Below are 25,401 nucleotides of genomic sequence, written 5' to 3' on the forward strand. Positions count from 1 at the left end.
AAGGAGGCATTGCAGGAAAGGGAATCTGGAGGGCTTCCATACTCAAGACCCATCTGTTTCTTCTATTCCTTGGTGAGATGGATATTTTTCACAACAGTCTAGCCCCTTCATCTTCCCTTTGGAGATTGGATCTGAAGGTGCCTGCCTCCGATGCTCAGCCAAGGTCTTCATGGAAGGACTTGCAACATGCTCCATCTGTTCACAAAGTTAGGTTGGTGCAGACCTCTTGTATACTGGAGGGATTCCTAGGAAGAGAGGAGAGGGATTCATTTGGTTTGTATTTTACTGAACCAGAGAAGGACTATCTTTCAAAATCCACTCTTCTCAATTTTGCAATGCAGTTTTCCAACCAAGAACAAAAAAAGTGTAGAAAAAAGTGTGTATTAGAGGAAAGGACAGGGCTGGCCAATGAGGAAGGTTGTGTACTTGACCTCTTGTCAGCCACATTGCTGTGTTTAATGAGAGGCAGAGAGTGGGGTATGGTGGAGATGGCAGGGAGTGTGGCATGGTGAGCTGGCCACCCCAGGAAAAGTGCTCCAAAAATGCATGTATTAAAACTACTGGGTTGCAGTAGCTCAAACATGAGACCCTCACTCCAGCTTCTGAAAGGACCATGCAATTTTTGAGTCTGTCCATGGCCATCAGTGACCCTGATGAGGACATGGGCTAGCTCTTTCCACCTGGCTCCATGGGTTGCATCCACTGCTGGTCCTACTAGAGTAGAGCTATTGAAATTAATAGAAAAGACTTGGGTTCATTTATTTCATTCAGTCTACTCTTACAAGAACTTAGTTGGAGACAACCCAATATCTCCTGCCTCATGTGGCCTGCCTAAGCTTCAACTTGGAGGCCTTTCAGAGTTATTTTAGCAGTTGCTTGGGATACCATATGCTTCAGCTCCTCTGATTCAATTATTCCCATTCTGTTTATTTTCTCTCTCTTTTTCAACCCTCTTTGCTGTTCTATTGTATGCTTTATAGATCAGTTTTTGTTTATGATGATTGTTCTATTGATATTTTATTGGGAGCCCATATGAGCGGATGAATGGTTGAGAGAGTAGGATCGATGCATTTTGAAATAAATAATAAGGCAGAGTGGTGCTGGGACCATTCCCAGCAGCCTCACCATTGCGATTCCATCATTACCATCATTATCATCATTGCTTAAAATTCAACGAAGTGCTATTCAGAGAGTGAAAGAGGCAGGTTTCTGCCAGAAAGGTTAAATTTCTTACAGACATGATGCGAAGTCAAGAAGCAACAGTGCAAAGAAGAAGAAATGAGCAAGTGCATTTAGGAGTGGATGATGACGTGGGCGGGGCTGCATTGGTGACCCAGATTCCAAACACAACATGTCGCTGCTGGTTACCAAGAGGGGAGGAACAAGGCAGCAGGATGGTTGGTGTGGACAGAGTGGCAGCAGCATTGAATTGGATCAGCCATTACCACAATACATTTAAGGCCTTGTGAGGGAGATCCACTTGCAAGATGCAATAGATCAGGGGTGGCGAATATGGCTGTGCACTAAATACAGCCAGATTCTGCATAGAAACAGGCCAATTTGCATTGACTCAGGATTTAGCCAGATTATGTTGAAGCAGCACCAGATCACCTTAGGGCTAGCTGGTTCCACTTGGAGTGATTCAGGACTGTCAAAGGGGGTGGTTGGCTGGAGTGGGTATGACATGAAAGCGGCTGTCAGGGGTTCAGGGAGAGAGGCGCAGATGAGGGAGGAGACAGAGAGTGAGGGGGAAGGATTCCAGAGTGACGAGGAAGAGGATGACAATGACCCAAGATTGTCCATGAGTCCGTCCAGTGAATCGGAGGACTCCCAAAAGGGAGCCCCTCTGGTCAAGCCAAGGGAAGCTAGAGGGGGAAGCAGTCAGGAGCAGGGAAACGAAGGGGGAACCCCCAGTGGGAGTTGGAGAGCGAGACCGGCTGCTCCGCTGGAACGGAGTGAGGGGGGAGGAGTGACCAGTGTGTCAGAAGGAGCAGAACAGGAAGCAGAGAGGGGAAGGAGATCAGGGCAAAACGTCCTGCCGGAAGGGGAGGAAAGTAGTATCGAGGGCAGTGTAACTGTCGAAGGCAAGGTCAGGAGCAACGTACGCGCGCCAAGTTCAAAATGGGAGGCGCGCAGAAATGAAGAGAGTCCTGGGGAGGAGCCTGGTCCCAAAGCCCAAAGGAGGGGGGGAGGAGGCGGCAGAGGACTCAGCCTCTGGAGAGTCCCGAAGGGAGAGAACACAGGGGGGCAGAAAGACCCTGCGGAAAAGGAAAGAGAGAAAGAGGTGGACCAGTACAAGCCTCTTAAACTGGTGTAGAGGGGGGACCGACTCAGAGGGTACTTCAGCGGTCTAAGCGTAACAGACGTAGAGTCACGGAGCTCGGATGTAAAGCTAATAATGTTCTTCAATAAAAGCTTTTGTACATAAGCTGGAGTGGACTTTGGTCTCTTGTGAGCTGGGACCACGGGTGACTCTGACAGCGGCCTATATGTGTCCTTTTCTCTCCCACAACCATATGTTTATCTGGGTTTAAAACCCTGAAGAAACATACATTTGGGAGGTGTGGGAAAGGAGAGTCATATCTCATTTTGTCCACTCCCAAACACATGACTGTGTAAGGCCTCAAATTGGTATGAGCCCTGGACCATCCTAGGTCAGATCAAAAGTTCTGTGTAGAACCCCAAATCAGTTTAGATGTCTGTGCATGTACAGTGTTAGTCAGTAACCTGTGTAGCTCCTCCAGATGCTATTGGACTCCAGTTCCCACCAGCCCCAGCCAGCATGGCCCATGATCTAAGATGATGGGAGTTGTGCTTCAGCAACATCTTGAAGGCCACAAGTTTGTCACCCCTGGAAGAGATGGTGCAGGGTTAGTTGTTCCCAACTCAAGTGCTGATGGGTGAGGAGCCTAAAGAATGAGGAAATCTGCCTCTGTGTGCTTCCCAAGAACCAAACGGGGACATCACAAGTTAGTGGTAGAGCTCAGGCTTTGCATGCAAAAAGGTCCCAGGCTCAATCCCAAGCAAAGGGGAGCTGCTGCCAGACAGAGTGCATGATAACAAGCTAGGTAAGCAAATGGTCTCACCTGGTACAAAGGAAATTTCCATGTCCCTTTGCAGACATGTTGAAAAGTTACTGCATCCTGTCTCTGGGAAATGTTCTGCTTTCTTTATGATGAGGTCAGCAGGTTTCCTGGAGCTCCGAACAAGCACTTCTCCCTTCTCAAATAACCTTCAGCGTTCTGAAAGCCTGGTATTGTCCAAAGTTGCCAGGGTCTGCTGAATTCAGGGTTGTTATCCTGAATGCTTTGACCTAGTTTCCATGGAAAGCCTGTATATGTTTGGCTTCCCCTTTTGCTGCTTTTTTCTTTCTTGCTGAATTACAGAACAGGATGTCTTTTGTTGCTGGGATACGTAAATATCACCAAGAGATGCTCATTTTCTACACGTTGTGATTATTACTACCAAGGGGGATGCATTACCGAATGTTGTCCCTCTTAACGAGTCTTTGGAAGTCCTTTATAGAAGATGCTGGGAACAAGCCTCTTGAGTAGCGGTGAGCTTTTTAACTCTTCCAAATCTGGAGTGCTTCTGGAGTAACAAAATCTATGTGTATGAGAGCCAAAAATTGGTTTTGGTCCTTCTATAATTTTTCTGCATGATTAGTTCTCCTGCTTCCCAGCTTAGCCAAGTATCATTCAAACTAGATCTATTAAGAATTCTCAGTATTTACTTATCTGCACCATTGCACCTCAAAGACTAGCCCACAAAAGCTTATGCCATAATAAAAGGTGCCAGTCTTTAAGTCGTCACAAGACTTTCACAAGACTGCAACAGGCTAACACAAATACCCCTCTGGACAGTGCTTGCTGGCACAGCTTCTGAATCTGTGATTGTGTCTCACCTCCTTCCACCCACCCTAACTGAGACCATTTTCACAATATGAAGACATTGTGCTTCATTCAGAAATCCTCTTTCATTAGCCTTGATTCCTACTCCTGGTGGAGAGGAGCAGGGAAAAGCAACAGACCTGGCTCTTTCCTTTGTACAGGAGGCTGCACTCCAGCTGCACAAAGTTGATGATTTTTACAAACACACAATGCTGCCCGTCCTCCGTTCAGACAAGCATTGTAGAAAGACTAAGGCACCTGAGGGGGTGTGTGTTGTAAGGATGGAGGATGTGGAGGGTGTAACCTGGGGAGATTCACGTGGGCTGGGTAAGGAGGCCTAGAGACACATTTAGCCTCTGGACCTTAGGTTCCCCAGGCCTGAAACAGAGGGAAATACAGAAAAAAACAAAGAAGCATCTTGCACAGAATAGGCCAATGCAGGGCAGGTGGGTAGGCCTTTCTTCCTAGAAAAGATCCTGAGTAATACAGGAATGTGGAATCCGTCTTATAAAAAGAACCCTACTGGATCAGGCAAAGGGCCTATCTAGTCCAGCATCCTGTTCTCATAGTATCTAGCCAGCCTACATATCCCCCCAAATGTCCCTATTTTCTCCACTAATTCACTACCACCAAGCATGGGAAGGAGGATGAACCAAACAATGGTGGCGGTGGTTGTGAGGGAGCATCCTGTGGCCTCACCAGGGCCAGTGCTGCCGGCCTCCTCCCTTGGGCAGCTTGTAGCGGCTGCTATGGAGTGGGCAAGGAAGAGAGGCTGCCACCACTGAGGCCCAGCCCTATGTGATGTGCCAGCTCTGAGGAGCAGACAGAGGGCAGTTTACAACAAGTAGTATTCAGAAGCATATTACGGTACTTCTGACAGTGGAAGCAGTTCACATCCATCCCGGCTGTTGGTAGCCTTATTCTCCTTGCATTTATCTCATCCTCCTTGAAAGCCATCCAAGCTGATGGCCACCACTGCTTCTTTTGGGAGTGAGTTCCATACTTTAATTATGTGTTGCATGCACAAGCACTTTCTTTTGGCCCTGTTGGAATCCAAACACACATCACCTCCATCCCGCATGCCCAATGGCAAGAGATGATGGCAGTTGTAGTCCAGAAACATCAGGAGGGACAGAAGTTTTCTCACCCTGAGCAGCAAAGGCATTTCTCTCATGTTGTTTGCTGCAAGACCTGCCTCACTGTGGCCTGGCCTCATTAAAATAGCTGCCCAGAAACTTCATGCCCATGACTGCCAGAAGCTAGATCCTGAGCAGGAATCACAACACTCCAACAGGAAAGGACCATTCTTTGCCTTGCACGAAGAGGCTCAAAGTGGCCTCGAAAACTGTGTACTGGTGTTCTACAGGAGCCAAGTGGCTAAAGCCCTCTCCTAGAGGAAAGCTTTTGCACACTGGCTCCTCAAGTGCTATTTCTGCCTCTTTATCAATAAGCCTTCCGGCCAGAGGATGGAATTGTTATCAACCTGTGGCAGGCTGAGAAATAATCTCCCACCTGTAGCAACAATAGGCACGGTATCTCAAGCTGGCTAATGGGAGAGCCTTTAAAGTGTGCCTGCTCAATTTTTATTATCCTTTAGTTTTACAATTGCAGGGGAGAAATATTCTTATCACTCTTTCTCCTATTGTGACTCCTCTGCTCCTTCTTCTTCTGCAAAGAAAAGCCATTAATTGGCATTTCTCTCCCTCTTTTTATTTATTTATTTATTTTTTAAAAAATCCTTTTTGTCTGTTCTTTATATTTATAATCCAAATTCAGCTTATTCAAATGAGGGTGTGTGTCTAAACACACACAAATGAAGTACACATGCACACACTTGTGCTACTATAGTCTGCAGCATCCATTAGCATTTGCTTTTTTGTTTGTGGCTGTATTTGTTTGGAAATGTTGCTGCACCAACCCAATGCTGCCATACCATAGATAGAAGAAGAATTGGTGGCTGTGACCCTTAAACAGCCTATACTAGAGTGCCCAAATCCTTGTCAGGGATGTACGGTGCAAACTTGACATTTTGGATGTGCTTTCACAAGTATTAAATGACTACTTGTTGTTGCAAACCTGATGTGTGTTTAAGTGAAATACTATCGGGGAGAATTAGGAAGTGTTGCAAATGAAGAAGAAGAAGAAGAAGAAGAAGAAGAAGAAGAAGAAGAAGAAGAAGAAGAAGAAGAAGAAGCACATTTATTCAAGAGTTACCCTTTGGTTTTATCCACTGCCATAATGCCACAGAACTATCACTCCAGTCACCAATCCCTCAACAGAGTCATGTTGGCTCACCAAATACCCTCAATACCAATCTGGTTTACTAGACATTTTCAATCTACCAATCTGGTTTACTAGACATTTTCAATGAATATATCTCCTCTGCAGACCACCTGACTGGTTGAACTCTCTTGATTTTTTTAAAAAATAAAATAAATAAAATAAGAACAGTTCAAGCTGAATGCTGAAAGATATGGGAGAGATAAAAGAAAGTACTTCTGCATACTTAAACTATGGTACTCACTCCCGCTTGGATGGCTTTGAAAAAGCATTTGACAAATTCGATGACTATGAGCCACAATTCAGTTGTAAAACATGAGTTTCTGCAGGGAAAGCTCCAGGACAAACAACAACAACAAGTGCTTGGACATGGAGCCTTAAAGTCCAGATCTGTGCATAGAAATGTGGCACAAAAGGAAATCTGGTTGAGCACAGTAGAGAGAGGTGAACAGGCAAACATTTCCACAGGCATTTACCGAAAAGCAATTGAAGGGAGAGGTGGTTTTTGAAATCAATAGAAGTATAATCCTAAAACCACAAGGAGCTGTTGACTCAGCCCTAATAGAAGCTCAATAACCTCTTTTAATTGTAATTTAAATTTAGTTCCATTTTAGTTTTTATATTTAGTTTACACCAATATTTTCCCACTAACCAGTTCCAATTCACTCAGGACCTGAGAGTACCGGTACTTCATCAGTTTGTGTTTGCCTGCCAATAAACACATCAGGAAGCATCCTCTGTGTTGTCTGTAGTGGAACTTTCTGGGTACATTTAGTCAAGAGTGCAGGGCCCCTGTTTTGGTATAAGAGTTGCACATACACATTCAGAGAAGTGGAAATTTAGGGATCTCTATTAGTATTTTCAAATCTTAAAGATGTAGGAATACAGGAGAAACCTGTTTCTTCTGTTTGTTTGTTGTATTTTAATGAGAAACTCCCTAATTCACACTTCTTGAACCAACATGCAAACCAAAACACAACTATTCTTCAAAATTTGCACTTCTCCAAATTTTGCAATGCAGTTCTCCAACAAACCAATGTGCACAGTGATGCATATATTAGGGGTGACTGCAGAAATTGCATATATTACTGAAAATGATATACAAAAATGCATTATATTATGGAGAAATCCTTGCAAAAAATGTGTGTTAGTCAAAACTGCAAACAAAAATGTGTTTATTGGGAGAAATTCACACTGAATTGTTAACTTTTCATGAGGATGTTTTCTTTAAGAAAAAGAATCAGAAATTGCTGCATAAATGTGTGGAACAGAATTTAAGACTGGGGAAATGAGAAAAAACAATTGATAGATTTGTCCACCCCTATGAAGAGGAAACAGTGGCCTTGTGACCACAGCTATCTCTTTGCCATGAATACACCATTTTGGTTTGTTTTTCTTCTGGCTAGTGTGGTATCCTTGGCTTAGTGTTACACCCATGCTAGGAAGCATGGTTTGTTTCATGCCAACAAACCATGGTTAAGAATACAAGAAGAAACCTTAGCTACAGATCATAGTTTGTTCGGAGTAAAGCAAGCCACAGTCTCTGGTTGGGATGTAAGACTAAAACAGGGATTGTGATTTGCTTCCTCACCATGCAAGCAGAGAGGAGCAAAGTGGCCTGGCTAGTATTTTCTGTTGCAGTTGATCATCCCAAACAGGTGAGAGGTTTCAGAATATTCTTGTTGGATATGCAAACAAAGTGGTGCTATAATTATGCAAGCGGCTGTGCAATTAAGGCATTTTGAGCTTGCAACGGTAATTCAGATCTGCATTAATTTTTATGCCTTTCTGTGCTTCTGAACAGGGAACATGGTGTGCGATTAAAACAATCACACATGTGATGATTTGGATCTCTACTGCTGTCTGTCCTCTTGCGGTGCATGTAGGGTGAGGCCCATTTTGCATAAGGCCCACTTTTGCCATAAAGTCTCATGAACATGCCAGCATGCAGAAAGCTGGGATAGTATTTGCAGAAATAGAAGGATGATTTTCACACATCCCTGGGGATTCATCTAGATGAATCAAAAAGGGGGCGTGTGTGTTTGTGCTCTTGAGAAGAAAAAAAGCATCAGCTCTCCAAATTATAGACCTTGGAATTTCTGGGGTTCTTTTCTTTTCTTTTTTTACAATATTTATGTTAAGAGCTATGAAAATAAATAACTCGCCACACTCACTTCCCAAGCAGTTTCTTTGCTGATAATTGAGATGCATTAGGGTGGCTTTTTCCAAGCATTAATTTTAAAAGTTATTTCTCTTCATGGGCTGCAGGGGAGCTTTGCTTGATGAAGTTTTGTTTCGGCATTTGCAGCGCTCTGAGATCTCCTTTAGGCAGGCAGCCACCCCGGGCAATTCCTTTTGTTCTGAGCTTTTCATTTGCAGATATATAAGCCTTTGTAATATCCCTTCAGTTGCAACCCCTTGAGATAACAATGGGCTAGCATCCCACACGAGCAAAACCTCAGCTCATATCCCTTCAACTTACATAAAATGTAACCTGAACACATTTATTACTATTTGTTGCATTTCTATCCCACCCCTTTTTCCCAAGAAGCTCGAGCTCCTTGGTTCTTCTGATCTCCATTTAAGCCCCACAAGAATGCTGTGAGGTTGGCTATGATGAGAGGCAGTGACTGGTGCAATGTCACCCAGTGAACTGCTTAGCTGAGTGGTGGATTTGAACCCTAGTCTCCCAGGTCCTAGTCCAACACCTTAACCACTACACCACCACTGACTCTCTTTGATGGGTGCTCCAGTGAGATGGAACTGGTTAAGTGAGTATGAATAGGAACTACTGGTATCTATATGCAAGAGCCACACAACAGGAAAAGTTTGTGCCAACATGGTGTCTTCCAGATGTTGTTAGACTACAGCTCTCATCCACTGACCAGCTGCCATACTCTGGAGGTATTGGTGGGACAGTGGCTGAGCATCTTGACATGAAATGGGAGTTACTCAGCACACCCCCCCCCCCCATGGCACCATTGGGCTGGTTTACAAAATGCTTTGGCCTTTGATGTATTAACTGGGGGCCCGTTCCACTGCACTCATTCACTGGTGTACAACATGCCAACCCTCCACTTTCCAACTCAGCTGGAAATGGTTATTATTGGGAATATTCACTGGTATTTGGCAGATTTGCTTGTGCTCTGTTTCTCATGCTTTCCCATCTGTGCTAAATGTTGTGCAGCCTCCAAAGACAGGCCATCACCATCGTTCTCAGGCCACCAATGTGCACCCAGAGCTTCAGGTTGATTTATGAGTGTGTTTTGATACTCCTGTAACAGCTTTCGGAAATACCAAAAGTATACCAAAAGTGATGGTATTCCCAGTAGTGATGTATGGAAGTGAGAGCTGGACCATAAAGAAGGCTGATTGCAGAAGAATTGATGCTTTTGAATTATGGTGCTGGAGGAGACTCTTGAGAGTCCCATGGACTGCAAGAAGATCAAACCTATCCATTCTTAAGGAAATCAGCCCTGAGAGCTCACTGGAAGGACAGATCCTGAAGCTGAGGCTCCAATACTTTGGCCACCTCATGAGAAGAGAAGACTCCCTGGAAAAGATCCTGATGTTGGGAAAGATTGAGGGCACAAGAAGAAGGGGATGACAGAGGATGAGATGGTTGGACAGCGTTCTCGAAGCTACCAGCATGAGTTTGACCCAATTGCGGGAGGCAATGGAAGACAGGAGTGCCTGGCGTGCTCTGGTCCATGGGGTCACGAAGAGTCGGACATGACTAAACGACTAAACAACAGCAAATTTGTTCGCTGCATTTATATCCCAACTTTTCCCCCAAGGAACTCAAAGGTGGTGTACTTGTTTTTTCCTCTATCCACGACTCCTCCTTTGTTTGGAACTTCTGGTTCTCAGGGATCCTACAAAGGCCAAATCTGGTTCTCAGGGATCCTACAAAGGCACTTCCTGTAAACACCTCATTAACAAGCCACAACGGAGCAGTCCGTTCCTTCTGTTGCAAGAGCCATTTCACAGTGGCTGACTAACTACATCCTAGGTGCCTGGGTTGGGCCCAGCTAATTAAGATATATTGTTCTCATGCAGCATAGGGGTGGAGAGGTTGTCTGAGAGGTTATGATGCATGGTAAATGAAGTCTTGCTGTGATTTTTTTTTATTTTTTGCCAGTTCCCAAGGATACAGCTTTTTAATCTCTGAATCCAGAACTAGATAGTGAGAGAGACATAACGGGTGCACTTGAAACAGATGTTTCATGCCTCTCTCCTCTCTTCCCTTCTCATAGAATAATAAATTGTCTGAGATACTGGGGGTCATCTAGTCCAACCTCGGGCTAGCAGCTACAATGCAGGATGCTCCATATGGACTGGCCCATCTTTTCTGGGGTATTCAGTGATGCTGGGGTTTAGGATACCTGTAGAGAACAATAACAATACTTGCTGATTTGGTTTGTCAATAGAAGTTATCAGCATCCTTCATAAAAGAGTAAAATAGGCAGCATATTCAGCCCCAAATAAATGATAATGACTGATAATCACTATGTGCCAGGAGAGACACTGCGCCACTTAGTTCTGAGTTGCTTTTGTTTCTATAATGGGCTCTCTGCAGTTGTTCATCTCTGCTCGGCCATCCTTTCCCTTTGCAAATGACAGTTCATGTGCACCGCTGACCCTCTTATACGAGAAGAAGTACCCAAGTCAACCTTTGTTTGTTTGAGCAATTACAGAAGGCAGCAGCTTCTGAGTGGTAAGCTCATGCTCCCATTGTGCTCGCTCATGTTTTTTGTGCTTCAGAGTCAGTGGGGGAGGTTTGAGTTTTGATAGCTATTCAATATAACTTTTCAAGTATTGGGTGATCTTATATAAGCCATGGCTGATTGCAATTGACTTTTGAAACATGACAGATTTTCCATTCAGAGGCAAACTTTTCCCCCTGAAACCTTTTGGCATTGCATGGAGCTTGCATGGTAGTGGCAAATTTTAAAATTATCATAGTTATGAAAGTCATCTTTTAAAGGTGAGTCCATTTTGCTGCTACAGAAACCCATGACAAACATCTCATTTTTTTGGCATTTTTAAAACCATCAACGCACAAAGAGTTCACTGCCATTTTGAACAGGGACATAGGGAAATCACTTATATCTAGTCAGACCATCGATCTATCAAGTCCATTATTGCCTACATTCTCAGCAGCTGTTCAGGATTTCAGGCAGGAGTCTTTTCCAGAGATGCCTGGTATTGAAACCAGCACCTTCTGCATGCAAAGCACATGCTCTGTCACTGAGCTGTCATCTACCCTGAAGCCAATCATCCACCATATTGGATTCCCAAGAGCTGAACAGTTTCATGTTAATACTCACAGCAGTGAGGATGCTCAAGCTAGATCATGATCTGTGCTTCAGGAAGAAGTTCACCAAACCATACATCTTTGTTTATTGTGCTGCTTTGTATATTTATGCAAAAAATAATGATGCATCAGTAAGTGTGGAAAGTTATGTGTGATGTGAAGGAGATGGTAATATTTGGATTCTGGTGGGAATTGAATCATGGCTTGTAGTTGTCCATGAATGGAGGGGGAGGGTGGGTAAATTCAGTGTGGAATGGCCCAGGGTATGGCTATGAATTCATTCTGCTCGTGTGGTTAAATGTTTCCCTTATGAATGAAATGGAACTAGTAGTGCCAAAGGAGGTGAGGCAGAGTGAATTGGGAGATAAGAGGAATGGAGAGAGAAAATGAATAGAGAGATATCTAGGTGAAGTCTGATGGATGGTTCCTCACTTCTCTTGCTAGGTTGGTTTCTGGTCGTTTGTTTGTTTTTGCATTTTCACTGCTTCCCACTTCAGATTCCTTTTTCCTCCCCGAGGTCTTCCGATCACCTATCATCATGATGATATAAGCCCCTTCTCTATCATCTCCATACACATTGTCGTGGCAATAGGGCTGAAGTCGCTGATGACTAATCCATCTTTAGAGTCACTTCAGGTGTTTCTGGTGGGATATCAATCTTAGTGGCTCAGCAAGGAATCACTGGTGCATCTCATTGGCTTGGCAGACAGCCTTGGCTGCTGGTAATGATTTGCTCGATGAATTGTGATGAGAGATGAGGCCACCCTGAGACATTCAACAGAGAGAGACACTGCTTGCCTTTCAATGGGCTGTTTTAACTTCCCTGTAAGAACTTCCAAACTAAGTGACTAATGACTTGAAACTCACGCTCATGTTCTCAGAGTGAGACAGGAACGGCCTGCAGAATGAACTCCTGGAATCCATTGCTCATATTAGCACTCAAGCTGAAATTAGCTTCACACCATTGAAAAGTATTTTGACATTTCTGGAGCTGTGGCAAGGTTTCCCCAGCTACATATCTTTGGTAGGGATGTTCAAAAACTGAGGGCTACTATACAGACGTTGTCAGCTTTCTTAAGCATATAATTCCATTAAAATTAGACATGTTCCTACTGGCTGTATTAAAGATTCAGTTAATAAGTGTAATTATCAATTTATAGAGACAATGTTGATCATGGCAGAGAAAGAAAAGAAAAATGCTGATTGCTGCTAAATGGAAATTTTACAGACGTTATGTCCATTGGCTCCGTAAAACATGGCATGCATCCAAGTTAGGAACGTCAACACTTTCTATAAAAAGAAAGGCATTCTTTAGCTGACTTGGGAGCTGTTTTCTGCAATATTGGGTAGGTAATTATGATTGAAGTAATACTGCGGTATGTGTGCTGTGGTTATGTTGTGGGATACTTTAATTGTCTTGTAGATATTGGATTTTTATGCTGGTTTTAATATTTGCATGTGTTTTTTGCTTAAAATATTGTAAGTCACCTTGAGTTGCCATGGCAAAAATGACTAATAATAATAAGAATAATAATGTGCTCTGAGAAGACTCATCACATGTTGTATTTCTACTGTTTATTTTTATATGTCAATTTAAGTGAAAAACATGTTGCTTGTAACATAATGCTTACAGAGCAAAGCAGGTAGCTTTCCATGTATATTGAAAATGCTCATCCGGTATATTTTAACAGAGTCGATTTCTGCTCACTTGCAGTACTTCTGCAGCTCTTTCACAAAAACACTATTCTGAAATGCAGAAGTCAAATTTGAGGGGTAAAGCTTCATCAATAAATGTCACTAATCTTATAGAAACATTTTAGGTGGGGTTGTTTGCTTTTGTTTCCCTTGAAAGTTATCAGAATGCTTCTTTAGACAAAATCAGCTGATAACTGAGAGATGTCTAGGGATGCCTGCTGAGAAACATTGCCTAGATTGACTTGAAAATTATTTGTCATCTTTTTAACCCAGGAATGGGGAACCTGTGACTTTCCAGGTGCTGTTGGAGATGTATCTGAAGGGCCACATGTGCCCCACCCCTAACTTAGGAAGTTTGATATAGGAAATATTTCACCCATAATTCTAAGAGTGATGTTGCAGAAAAGTGGGCCCTTGCAAGAGATGGGTCAAATATAACTCTGTAGCTGGCTATGAAGCACAAATTGTAGTCCTCGTGGCAAAAAACTACATTGGCTTATTTCTCTTAAGGTATTTTCTTCAAGCCGTACAGTAGATTTACCACACAGCTAACAACCAGAAGCCTTTGGCTTTTGGTGACTCTTTCCAGGGATGTTCTGCAGTCTGTGTATTCAAGGTAATAATCAGCAGGCTGATAACTTGGAACTCTGCAACACTGGAGTGCCAATGTATTGGACCAGGACATGGGAATTGCATGAGGAGGGGGGAAACCATGTATGCTATATTGAGCTTCTTCAAGAAAAATGTGGGATCTAAATGCAATAAAATAATAAACATATAATATATATTATTTGAGCCAGTATGGTGTAGTGGTTAGTGTTTCGGACTAGGACCTGGGAGTCCACGGCGGGTTTCGAATTCCCACTTGGCCATGAAGCTTACCAGGTGACCTTGAACCAATCACTGCCTCTCAGCTTAACCTTCTTCGCAGGAGAAACGGTGGGATAGGAACACAATAATGAATAAATAAAATAACACTTTGCCTCTGCTTTTTCTGTCTGTCTCAGTGAGCTGGCAACATCTACTTTCCACCCAAGTCAGAAGCAAGAAGCTCAATGCCCCACTCCCTTTTTATTCTGGCCCAAGAGATGTCTCATTGTCCTATCGCTGAAGTGCTTGTCATGCCTAATTTTACTTTTTTGTAATTAGTACAAGTGCATCTTTTTCTCGTTCTCCTTATGCGCCCCCCAGCTCCCCCCTCCCATTTGCCTACTTTCTTTCCACAATGTCATTCGTAATTCCAAGAAGTTAATACTTGATTAGTAAATATGATGGTGAAAGAGTTCTGGCTGCACAGAAGCATCCATTTACAATCTGGCTGTGATTGAAAAATTACGTTCAGTTCAGTAATAATTGATGAAAATGGGCTCCTTTCTTTCTGCAGCTGATTTGCTTTGTAATTGTGATTTAATAATGTAAATATCACTTGTTTTCTCCGGGAGATGAATTGCCTTCTGATTTGTTAAGCACATGGGGTCTGGGCCCTTCTGTCTCATCTCATCCTCAGAGGGAGGGAGGCATGAGAACTATTTGCCTTTCCACAAGGGATTCTGGAAGGAGAGGGCCACACAATGAATCCTTGTTGATTAATGATGTTGCTAGTTCGTCTTGGAACTGGAAGATTTCTAGGAGGGCTAGCAATTTGTGCCTATGTGAAAGACTCAGATTCTTTGAGAACAGTTCAGCTATATATATGTAGAATGGTATCGATGACCCAGCAAGTTCCTCATTCAGATCACATTGCAACTATGATTTCTGACCTTCCAATCAGAGCATAAGAATATAAGAAGAGCTTGCTGGATCAGGCAAATGGCCCATCTAGTCCAGCATCCTGTCCTCACAGTGGCCAAACAGTTGTGGGAAATCAGCATGCAGGATTCAGGCACATGAGCCTTTCCCTCTCCTGTGGTTTCCAGCAACTGCTGCCTCCAACTGTGGAGCACCCATCAACAACCCTCTCCTCCATGAATTTGTCAAATCCATCTTTAGAGCCATTCCAGTTCAATAAGAATGACACTACCACTTTGAGGGACAGCTGGGGCTAGAGATGGGGGTGCTTGGCTCTGTGTGAAGCTGATTTTCCAGAGCTGTGGTTTGGAACCAAGTACTTGACTGGCCCTGACCATCCAGGCATCACCAATGACCTTTCCTAGATAAGAAGAGCTATGAGAGGCTTCTGGTTGGGCCAGGACATTGCTTGCACAACAACAACACTCTTCCTCCTTCTGGTGCATCCCAGCAGGTCTTTTGACTCTGGCTCCTGGCTTGGCCTCTTGGCTCTGAATGAACTCCATATTCCCACTCTGTCTGCTATCTACATCTGAGCCCTGATGGCAGCCATTCCAGCCACCAGCCTGCAATACCTGTATGTACATATACATACAGGTACATTCTAGCTTTCTTTATGTGTTACGAGAAGGACAAAAGAAAATATGTGGAGGCTCAAACTGGGTAAAAGGACTGGCCTTGTAATGTCCAGTGGCTCTGAATTTTGCAATGCAGTTTTTCAACCAAACAATCCGTCCGTCTGTCTCAAAAGACAATGGACTGCGCTTCCAGGGGTGAAGTCAAAACACTGCGTTAACAGCACCAAAGTGACCTCCCTGGAGCACAAGCCTGGACAGTGTATTTGGAGGTCCTGGCTTGTCCAGATGACAAGACTTCCCTCTTGGCCACACTGATATGCTCCAAAGGAAAGCAGAGCAATACCTTTGGCACCAGCTTAGATTACTCATATTATTTATTAATGTCACATTTATTGATGTGATGCAGAAATGTGGAGAACTGAATTTAAGATGGGATAAACCAATACTGACAGATTCACCCAGGAGGGAACAAGGCACCCTTTAGAATTGCCTGGAGACCACAGCGTAAAGCTAGAACAAATGGAAGATGCCCTTCCAATTTCTCCACGCTCACCTCTTTGTTGAGGATGAACTCTTCTGCGTGCACCCAATAGACAGCAGGCCTCACTCTTTCAGATTAGCTTGCAATTTGGGGACAGTATCACTCCAGAGCATTCTAATGAACTGTGAAATGAACATAATGTCAGTCGCCGATGCAAATGGGCCCATGCCACCACTGTCGCTACTGGGTTGTTTTGCCTGGGAGCTAACACAGGTAATTTAAAGATATTAACGAACACTGTTAATTAGCATCATTATTATACTGCTGAGTCGGTAGGCCTAATGCGCAGTCAGATAAATAATCCTGCTGTGTCAAAGGCTCTCCTGTGGAACCTGCAGGATTAGGCAGAAAGGGATTGGTGCACTCAGCACTGTCGGACATGTTGCAGTGTTCTTTCCGGAAAGGGACTGTCCTTGCCACAATCTTTGCCCCGGTTGGAGGACAAGACTTCATGTGTTATAAAAGCAGGAGACGGGCATTGGCCTATGGCCTCCCCAACTCATGATCTAGAAATCTCTGTTTCTATTCTCCATCACTCTCTCCGTGCAATTTCACCTGGGTAGCCACATAGGCATGCAACCTACTCTGCCTGTGCAACCTACTCTGCCTGTGCATAACCTCACTGACATGAATGAAGCTGTGTCTGTAGTTTTACACAGCTGCCTTTAAATTCAGTGAGCTTTGTGCAGGAGAACTATTCAGTGGATTGCGTCCTGCACACATGCAATTCCCAGTAAAGCCATTCAAAGAGGGGCAAAACAAAACAAATTCCTTCCAGTAGCACCTTAAAGACCAACTAAGTCAGTTCTTGGTATGAGCTTTCGTGTGCATGCATGCACACGAAAGCTCATACCAAGAACTGACTTAGTTGGTCTTTAAGGTGCTACTGGAAGGAATTTGTTTTGTTTTGACTATGGCAGACCAACACGGCTACCTATCTGTAAAGAGGGGCAAGTTGCAGTTAAGTGTAGCGCTCCTTCTTCAGAAGTGCAGCTACTGCTGGGGATTACACAGCCAGTCTGCAGGTTCTTTGTACTCCACAAAGGCAAAAGGGGGGTTTAAAGCTTATCAAGCTCAGTTCAGCTCCTTCCACATTGGGGTGGGGGAGAAGCTTGATTAGATTTGCATTTAAAGGCAAACTAACCTAACTGGCAATTCCCAAAACAATATGCAAAAATGAAACACAGCAGTCGTTCAAAATCCACATTTCTTTGAATGTTGTAGTACATTCAGCCAAGTTATGTGCACAAAAATGCATAGACTTGGGGCAAAGTGTGCATGAAAATGCATATATTAGTGAAAACACCTGCATTATAAATATAGCTCACTTGTGTCTTAAATATACCCACAATGCCAGCAACTTGAGATACCACACATGGGGAAATGACAAAGTGGGGGCATGTGAAGGACTCATGGGATTTATATAGGGTTCAGTTTCTTTATTAAAATAAATTTCCTACTTTGCATTTTTCTTCTCTCTCTTTCTCTCTGGATAGAAAGATAGACAGGCAGATAGTTATAGGTTAAGCATGAAATAGGACCTTGGTTAGCTTCTAGTTATGGATGGATGAATCTGTCTATTTCATTTTTTCTCAGTTTTCCAGTTATTCACGTTTCCACATCAGTGTGTGGTTGTTTTTTCTTTTGTTTTAAGAAAAATCCTCATGAAAATTCACCAGCATTTTTGTGTCAGTTTCTCTTACTAAACAGTTTAGTATGCAGTTTTGCCTGACACACATACTTTTGCAAGGCCATTTCCCCTAATATATAGTGCACCTTTGGATGTTATTTCCACTAATTCATTGATTTAGATGCACACTTTGCCCCCAATGTAAGCCTTTGTGTACACATTAATTGGCCGGAGAACTGCATTGCAAAATTCATAGAAATCTGCATTTCCTTCCTGGGATGGATCCCTTGCTGCCAGTAGTGTTTCCCACCCACTCTTCTCATGAGAGGGGCTGCCCTGAGCTGCTGTAATGGGCAGAAGTAGAGCACACCCTTGAACACCACCACATGTGGAAAGGCGCAGATATACTGATGTCCTTGATTGCATCTTGGACAGTAAAGAGGAGGCGGGAGCTGTGCCAACCATGCTTTCAACCACAGTCTAAATCAAACACAACAAACTGTTTCATTGAAGTGCGAGCCAGTAAGACAGTGACCCTGGGGTGCTTTCTCCAAATCGGGATGACTCCAGCACAATCCAATTGCTTGCATTAATTATGGCAAAATGAGATGCTGGGGTTATCACACTTTTCATTAACTCCAGTGTTGTGAAACTCAAGCTGCAGTTCTTGACAAAGGGGAATATTTCATTTGGTGTTCATCTCTCTCTCTCTCTCTCTCTCTCTCTCTCTCTCTCTCTCAACATATAAATACATATATATTTCTGGGTTGGAGGAGGCAGTCTACACCTCTCTTCACACAATAAAAGGGACCTCTAAGCCTGTTCACGAGAGAGTGTGTCATTTGGATCTGCTGGGTGTGGCAGGGGGAGGAACTGGGTGAAGCAGAGGTGTCCCTTTGCCCAATCACACCAGTAGAGAAGCTCCTTTTGTAAGGAATTCTGCAATGAACTTCCACAAGAGGCTGGTTCTTTGACAGTAGCCAACAGAAACCCCACCAAAATGGGGCATTTCAGGAGTGAGGAGGTGGGCAGAGCAGGCCTGGTGCAGAATCCACTGGATTCTGAGCTGGTCCGGCTTTCATCACGTGATGGTAATGAGTTCTCTGTGCTGCACAGTAATAACATAATAACCTTCTGGATCAGGGGAATTGCCCATCTAGTCCAGCATTCTATTCTCACAGTGGCCACCCAAATTCCTATGGGGACACCCCCCTACCCCGCATGTGACTCCTGTTGTATATAAGTCACTCCAGGATCATTTTGGCTGTAGAGTGGGGTACAAGCACTCTAAGTAAATCCATCAAAATTAAAAACAAATAACGTGAAAGGTAAGGCACATAGAATTCTAAGGGGAGACCAAAAGAGATCCAGTAAGACGGGTGATATCTCTGAAAGTTTCACACATCCCTGCCTGAAGGAGCAGAAGCGTCTTCCTTGAAAATACTGTTTACCGGAAGGAAGATTATCTGCAGGAGATGCATAGCATGGGGGCACAGGGCCATGCCTGCCCACTTGGGTGACGCTGGCTTGACCTGCTTCCGCAGAGCGGTCCACGCTCTGGATGTGATTCCAGCCTCCCATGATTGATGGTGCTGTGTCTGTCATGCCGCCTCCTTCTGAAAGTCCCCATTTGTATCCCTGTAGATTCTTATCTCACTAATGTAGCAAGCCGGGCTTATCTCTTCCCGAGGCTCCTTCTGCACCAAAAAGAAATCACCTCCGTTATTTATGTATTTCTGTCTCCAGCTCGTCGAATCTATTTTCTTACACTTCCAATTATCTTTTATAGAGATCAACTGGAGGATAGGGCAGGCCCGTAATGACCTCAGGATTATTGGATCATTACAAGGAAGGGTCTCTGGCAAAGTGAGCCTGGCGTTCTCCTCTTCATATTTCTCCTCTCCTTATTATTCCCCCCCCTCCATCTTTACAGTCTCATATGCAGGCTCCCTTTCCCTGTCACCTCACATTCTCCGTATTTATCATCTCTCTGCTGCTGCATATATCAAGGAGGTATAGACATATCAGCTTATTTCTGTCCCTTTTCGGTTTTGTGCACATTCAAGAATAAGTCTGTTCTGTCTTATTTATTACAGACTGTGAAAAACAAAACAAAAAAAGCAAAAAATTCCTCATCTTAATTGTGCACCTCTTTGGATGCAGCTTTCCCAAAAATATGCAAGTTTGCACACATTTCCTCATAAAATATGCAGTTATACCTTGGAAGTCGAACACAATCCTGTAGCCAGTGAGAAGCCACAGAACCCATCGGACTTTCGGGTTCCAAACAATGTTCTCAAACCAGAACACTCACTTCCGGGCTTGCAGTGTTTGGGAGCCAAAACGTTCAACTCATGAGGCATTTGGGATCCAAGGTATGACTGTACTGCAAAGGGCACGGTAGTATTTGAATGTTCTGACAATCAGCTGGTCCGCATTTGGCCCAGCTGTATCTTTACTTGCCCACAGCTGATGTGATATATTGCTACCAGACCAAGTTCAAGGGGTTGGTACTTGCATATAAGTCCCTATACAACTCAGGACCAGCTGACTTGAGAGGATGCTTTGACCCTTGCACATCTGGTAGATTGCTGTGGTCTGTGGGAGAGTTTCTCCTGCAAGTTCCCAAAATCTCAGAAGCCCTGCAGTAACTCAGAGCAGGGTTTTTTTTAGTGTAACTGCTCCTGTTCTGTGGAACAGCATCCCTGTCAAGATATGGCAGGCGCCCATTTCCTGCGCTTTCTGGAAACATTTTTGTTCTAAAAGACTTTCCAGCTGGATCAATAGGTTTTTACCACGAGTGTCTACTTCATTAGGGTTTTAGTCTTGCTTTAAATGTGTGGGGTTTTTTGTTTTTGCATTTTTAATTATTGTATGTGTAATTTGCCTCGAGGCAATGGCATCTGCCCTGCATATAGAAGGTCCCAAGTGTCTCCAGTGAGGGCTGGGAGAGATTCTTGCCTAAATTCTGGAGAACTATCAGGCAGTGTCAACAATACTGAGGCAGATGGACCAATCGTCTGACTGTGGGATATAATCAATTGGAGCATACAACATTCCTTGTTTCCCTAGAGTGGACGCAGGCAGATGGATGTTACTCCAGCTGATATAACTTCCTATTCCACTGGTCTGAGGTGTCCTCCCCCTGCTTGTGACCAGGCAGATGGGTGTGATCCTGGCTCTCTCCACAAGAGAGCTGAGTCACGCAGCCATCTTTCTCTTGATGCCATTTTCTCTCTTGATGCTATTTTCTTCCCTTGATGCTCTTCTCTTAATGTAGTTTGCTGTCCGCTGGCTCTCAGCCAGCAGCACATGGGCTCAATCCCCAAATGGGATGAACTCACAATTTGTTCTGTAACTACTAGCTAAAGCCTGCCTTCAGGGATCATACTGTGAACTGAATGTGAGTAAACATCTTGTTACTTTTAAGGAAAGTGTCTTTATTCTTTTAAGAGAGATCAAAGGGGACACCAGAAATAATCCAGTCTGGGCAAACCAGACCGGATTGCTTAACTAAAGAGATTCAAACGAATCTGCAAACTAGCTTCCTGATGTATTGAGTGGAATATGCTCTGCTACATGACTCACTAGCGTGAGTGAAGGAAGGATAATATTTAATCAATATATCCTCTCCTACTATCCTTAATATTCCCACACTGACAAGGCAGCTTTGTTCTCCTATGATACCTCACATAATGCAGATGGGAGGAGGAGGAAGTATTCTCCTTGTGCCAGAAAGGTCAAAATGTGGGCACCAGGCATACCTCTCTGGAGAAGGCATTATTTAGTCTGTGTGTACCACTGAAAATACACACTGTCTGGCCACCTCACTGTTTATTTTCTCAGGCTTTGAAATTTTAAATTCCTTTTTATTTTATTTTATTTTATTTGCATATATGATGATTATGGTAATGTTGCCACAGGGTGGGCTACAACAATTCAGAATTAAAATTGTAAATTTCAAATAGATTGAATTACAAACAAACAACTAAAATATCCATATGTGCTCGGTTCATTGATTTTTCATCAATGACGGACAAACAGAAGTATCAGTGGTAACACAACTCAGATAGAAGGATTGTTAGGTTGGGGTGAAAACATATTTATGGCAATGGCCGGGGGTGGGGTGGGGTAGTAGTGTGGTTAGCAGCAGCCTTGTGTTATTGACAAAGCTTTGTGGATTTGTGAATCAATGGGTGATAGGGGGAGTTGTGCCACAAGATACAGCTATGTAGCCAGGACCAGGAACACCTGTATTATGTCTGGAATAGCAGGTGGCATTTCAGTTTCACCGTGGGAGTCTTTTCTGGAGAAGAATGGGCAAGGCTTTCATGCTTGTGCCTGTGTTTTATTTTCCTTCCTGTTTGAGACCTGGAAACCAGCTGTTAACCAAAGCTGCTCCAGTGTGAGAACCTGTGGGGGTTTTACGTGATACTGTGTTTGGAACTGAAGGGAAGGCATGATCTGAAAGCTTGAGCTTCCATTGTCTGCCTTCTGAGGCTTCCTCTGACATAAGGCTTGCCAGTTGTGGGAGGACACCTGCCCCTTAAATTGATTCTGTTGTCCTTTTTAGAATTTAGTAACTATAAATATAAAAATACCTTGAAAACAATCCCTCAGCCATTTCCATAGGCAGAGTTGAAATCATTAGTTTGTCTAAGAAGGGGGTTCTGATTTTTGACTTCTGTCAGCCACAGACTCTCCCTGCTCGCTAAACATTGTTACCTCTTTGGCTCCTGACACCTCCTCCCCGTCTTCTCCCTCCTCTGGCCACAAATCATTGTCCCACCACCAATCCCCTGGATTTGAGCCTTCATCCTTTGGGGGGTTCCCCAGATGGTGCCTTCTACCACTCCTTCGTGTCAAACCAGTCCATGACATTATGGTAGTATGAAACATGTGTCCATCAGTTTATTCCAGTGAAATGTCTAGGCTTCCAGCGATTGTCATTCAAACCAAGGAAAGTTGTTTCAAGTGTTACACATCATGTCATCTATAGTCACATCTTTAGCAACACCCTGAGATACTCTTGAGTTTTAACAATTCAATCAGCAGATCAATCAACTAGAAATGTACCTGATTAAGTAGTAGACCAATTTTAATCAGGCAGGGCAATTTTAATTGGTTGCATAGAAAATTATGGTCATGCCTATTTATATTTTTAAGGCTCCCGAGTTTGGTGTTTTGTTGTAGCAGAGGATATATATATATGAAAACTGACTTTTCCTTCCACCAACGAGCATTTGTTTATTAAGTTGTAAAGTATATCTCACGCTTCCTTTGATGTTTAAAGAAAGGCACCTACCAAGTCATTGGAAATAATGCAGATCTGCGCAAATTTAATTGAGTAACCAATTACAAGGGCAGATGGTTAATCAACAAAAATGATTTAATCAGTTGACAGCCCTAGGAGTTGCATTGGGGGACAACAACAACAACAAAAAGTATTCTCAGCATTGCTTGTCAAAGCAACTAGAAAGCTCCAGGTGTTCAGTGGAGAGGCCCACCTGCAGATCTGGCCACCTGTGCTGTTGAGAGGAGTGCTTCAAAGTGCACAATTTAAACTGCAGCAAAAAAGGTGGTCTGGAAGGCTGCCAGAACTTTTATCCTCTGTGCTCCTTCTCTTCTCTTCCAGGTCAGGGATTTATGAGTGATGATGAGTACTTAGAGATCACGGGGATCACCAGGGACCAATCTGGGGAGTATGAATGCAGCGCTGTTAATGATGTCGCCGCACCTGATATCCGAAGAGTCAAAGTCACCGTAAACTGTAAGTATCCCACATGCCTATGAATAACATTGACTTGCACTTACATCAGGGGTTGGAAACCACAGGCCTCAGGGGACAAATGTGGCCTGTCAAGCCTCTCTGTTTGGCCACCAGCACTCTGCCTAGGTCATGCCTAGGTCATGCCTAGGTCTTGAAAGACCTACATTGGCTCCCAGTACGTTTCCGAGCACAATTCAAAGTGTTGGTGCTGACCTTTAAAGCCCTAAACGGCCTCGGTCCAGTATACCTGAAGGAGCGTCTCCACCCCCATCATTCTGCCCGGACGCTGAGGTCCAGCGCCGAGGGCCTTCTGGCGGTTCCCTCATTGCGAGAAGCAAAGCTACAGGGAACCAGGCAGAGGGCCTTCTCAGTAGTGGCGCCCGCCCTGTGGAACGCCCTTCCAGCAGATGTCAAAGCGATAAACAACTACCTGACATTCAGAAGACATCTTAAGGCAGCCCTGTTCAGGGAAGTTTTTAACGTGTGATATCTTACTGTATTTTTGGTTTTTATGGAAGCTGCCCAGAGTGGCTGGGGAGGCCCAGCCAGATGGGCGGGGTATAAATAATAAATTATTATTATTATTATTATTATTATTATTATTATTATTATTATGCCCCTTCACCAAGCCAGGCAAGCTTCTGCTTGTCTAGAATTTGCCCTTGAACCATTACCATAATGGACTGGATGAAGAGGGGTCTATATGTACATTTTCAGAAGCCTATGGGTGGCGAGCTTGCCATACTAAGAACAAACAAAGAGCCTGCTGGATCAGGCCAATGGCCCATCTAATCCAGCATCCTGTTCTCACAGGGGACAACCAGAGCCAGTGTGGTGTAGTGGTTAAGAGCAGTAGTCTCGTAATCTGGGGAACCAGGTTCGCGTCTCTGCTCCTCCACATGCAGCTGCTGGGTGACCTTGGACCAGTCACACTTCTCTGAAGTCTCTCAGCCCCACTCACCTTGCAGAGTGTTTGTTGTGGGGGAGGAAGGGAAAGGAGAATGTTGGCCGCTTTGAGACTCCTTAAAGGCGGGATATCAGATCCAAACTACAACAACAACTCCTCCTCCTCCTCCTCCTCCTCCTCCTCCTCCTCCTCCTCTTCTTCTTCTTCTTCTTCACCTTCACAAGCAAGACCCAAGCACAAGACCACTCTCCTCTCTTGCAGTTTCCAGCAGCTGGTATTCAGAAGCATTACTGCCTCCAACTGTAGAGACATAGCAGAGCCATCATGGCTGGTAGCCACTGGTAGCCCTCTCCTCCTCCATGAATTTGTCTAATCCTTTTTAATGCCACCCAAGTTGGTGGCAGTCACTGTCTCCTGTGGGAGAGACTTCCATAGGCAATATGCAAATCCATTTCCACACCCATTTTTGCTCCTGGCCCTATATATCATTGGCATGTGACCAATCCACAGAGTAATTTTGCCCTCAGTCTGAAAAGGATTCCTTGCCCCTGAGTGCTTTTCAAAACCTATTCCATACATTGTCCCCCGATCTTAACAACAATCCTGAGAGGCCTGCCATTGCTTTCATCCTCATATTGCAGAATGGGATTCTAATCGAACTCACTTCTGCACCAACTCATGACCCCACCTCCACATTCAGCTGAATGTGCAGATCCCACCAGCTCATCTTCATGATACGCTGGGCCAGAATTGCACCCCAAGGATCCTAAACATGAGTAGGTTGTATATTCGCATATTCTGATTTAATAGCTGGAAATATATGCACGCAAAAGTAAAACAGCCAATTTCCACCAGAACCTCTTAAAGTCTATTTATAGCTGGAAATAATTGTAATAGCTCCCCCACCCCCTTCTCTCTCTCTATTGCTTTCTTCTTTCTTTCCTGAGGAGCAATTCATTTTTATTTTTTTTAAAAGGGGGTGGGTTGGAGGAGAAAGAGAGAATC

At 43.9% G+C, this 25,401-nt stretch overlaps 1 protein-coding gene across 5 annotated transcripts in view; it reads left to right on the top strand.

The window, feature by feature from the left end:
- Nucleotides 1-25,401, top strand: part of OPCML (opioid binding protein/cell adhesion molecule like) — a 760,205-nt gene that overhangs the window by 709,999 nt on the left and 24,805 nt on the right. For all 5 annotated transcript variants that reach the window (XM_081843175.1, XM_081843174.1, XM_081843177.1 and 2 more), the window contains one exon: nucleotides 23,355-23,489. In XM_081843175.1, coding sequence (XP_081699301.1) covers nucleotides 23,355-23,489 — 135 coding nt within the window. The remainder of the gene's footprint in view (nucleotides 1-23,354; nucleotides 23,490-25,401) is intronic.

The sequence above is a fragment of the Podarcis erhardii genome (assembly GCF_964252035.2).
Source record: "Podarcis erhardii genome assembly, chromosome: 16".
Lineage (NCBI taxonomy): Eukaryota > Metazoa > Chordata > Lepidosauria > Squamata > Lacertidae > Podarcis > Podarcis erhardii.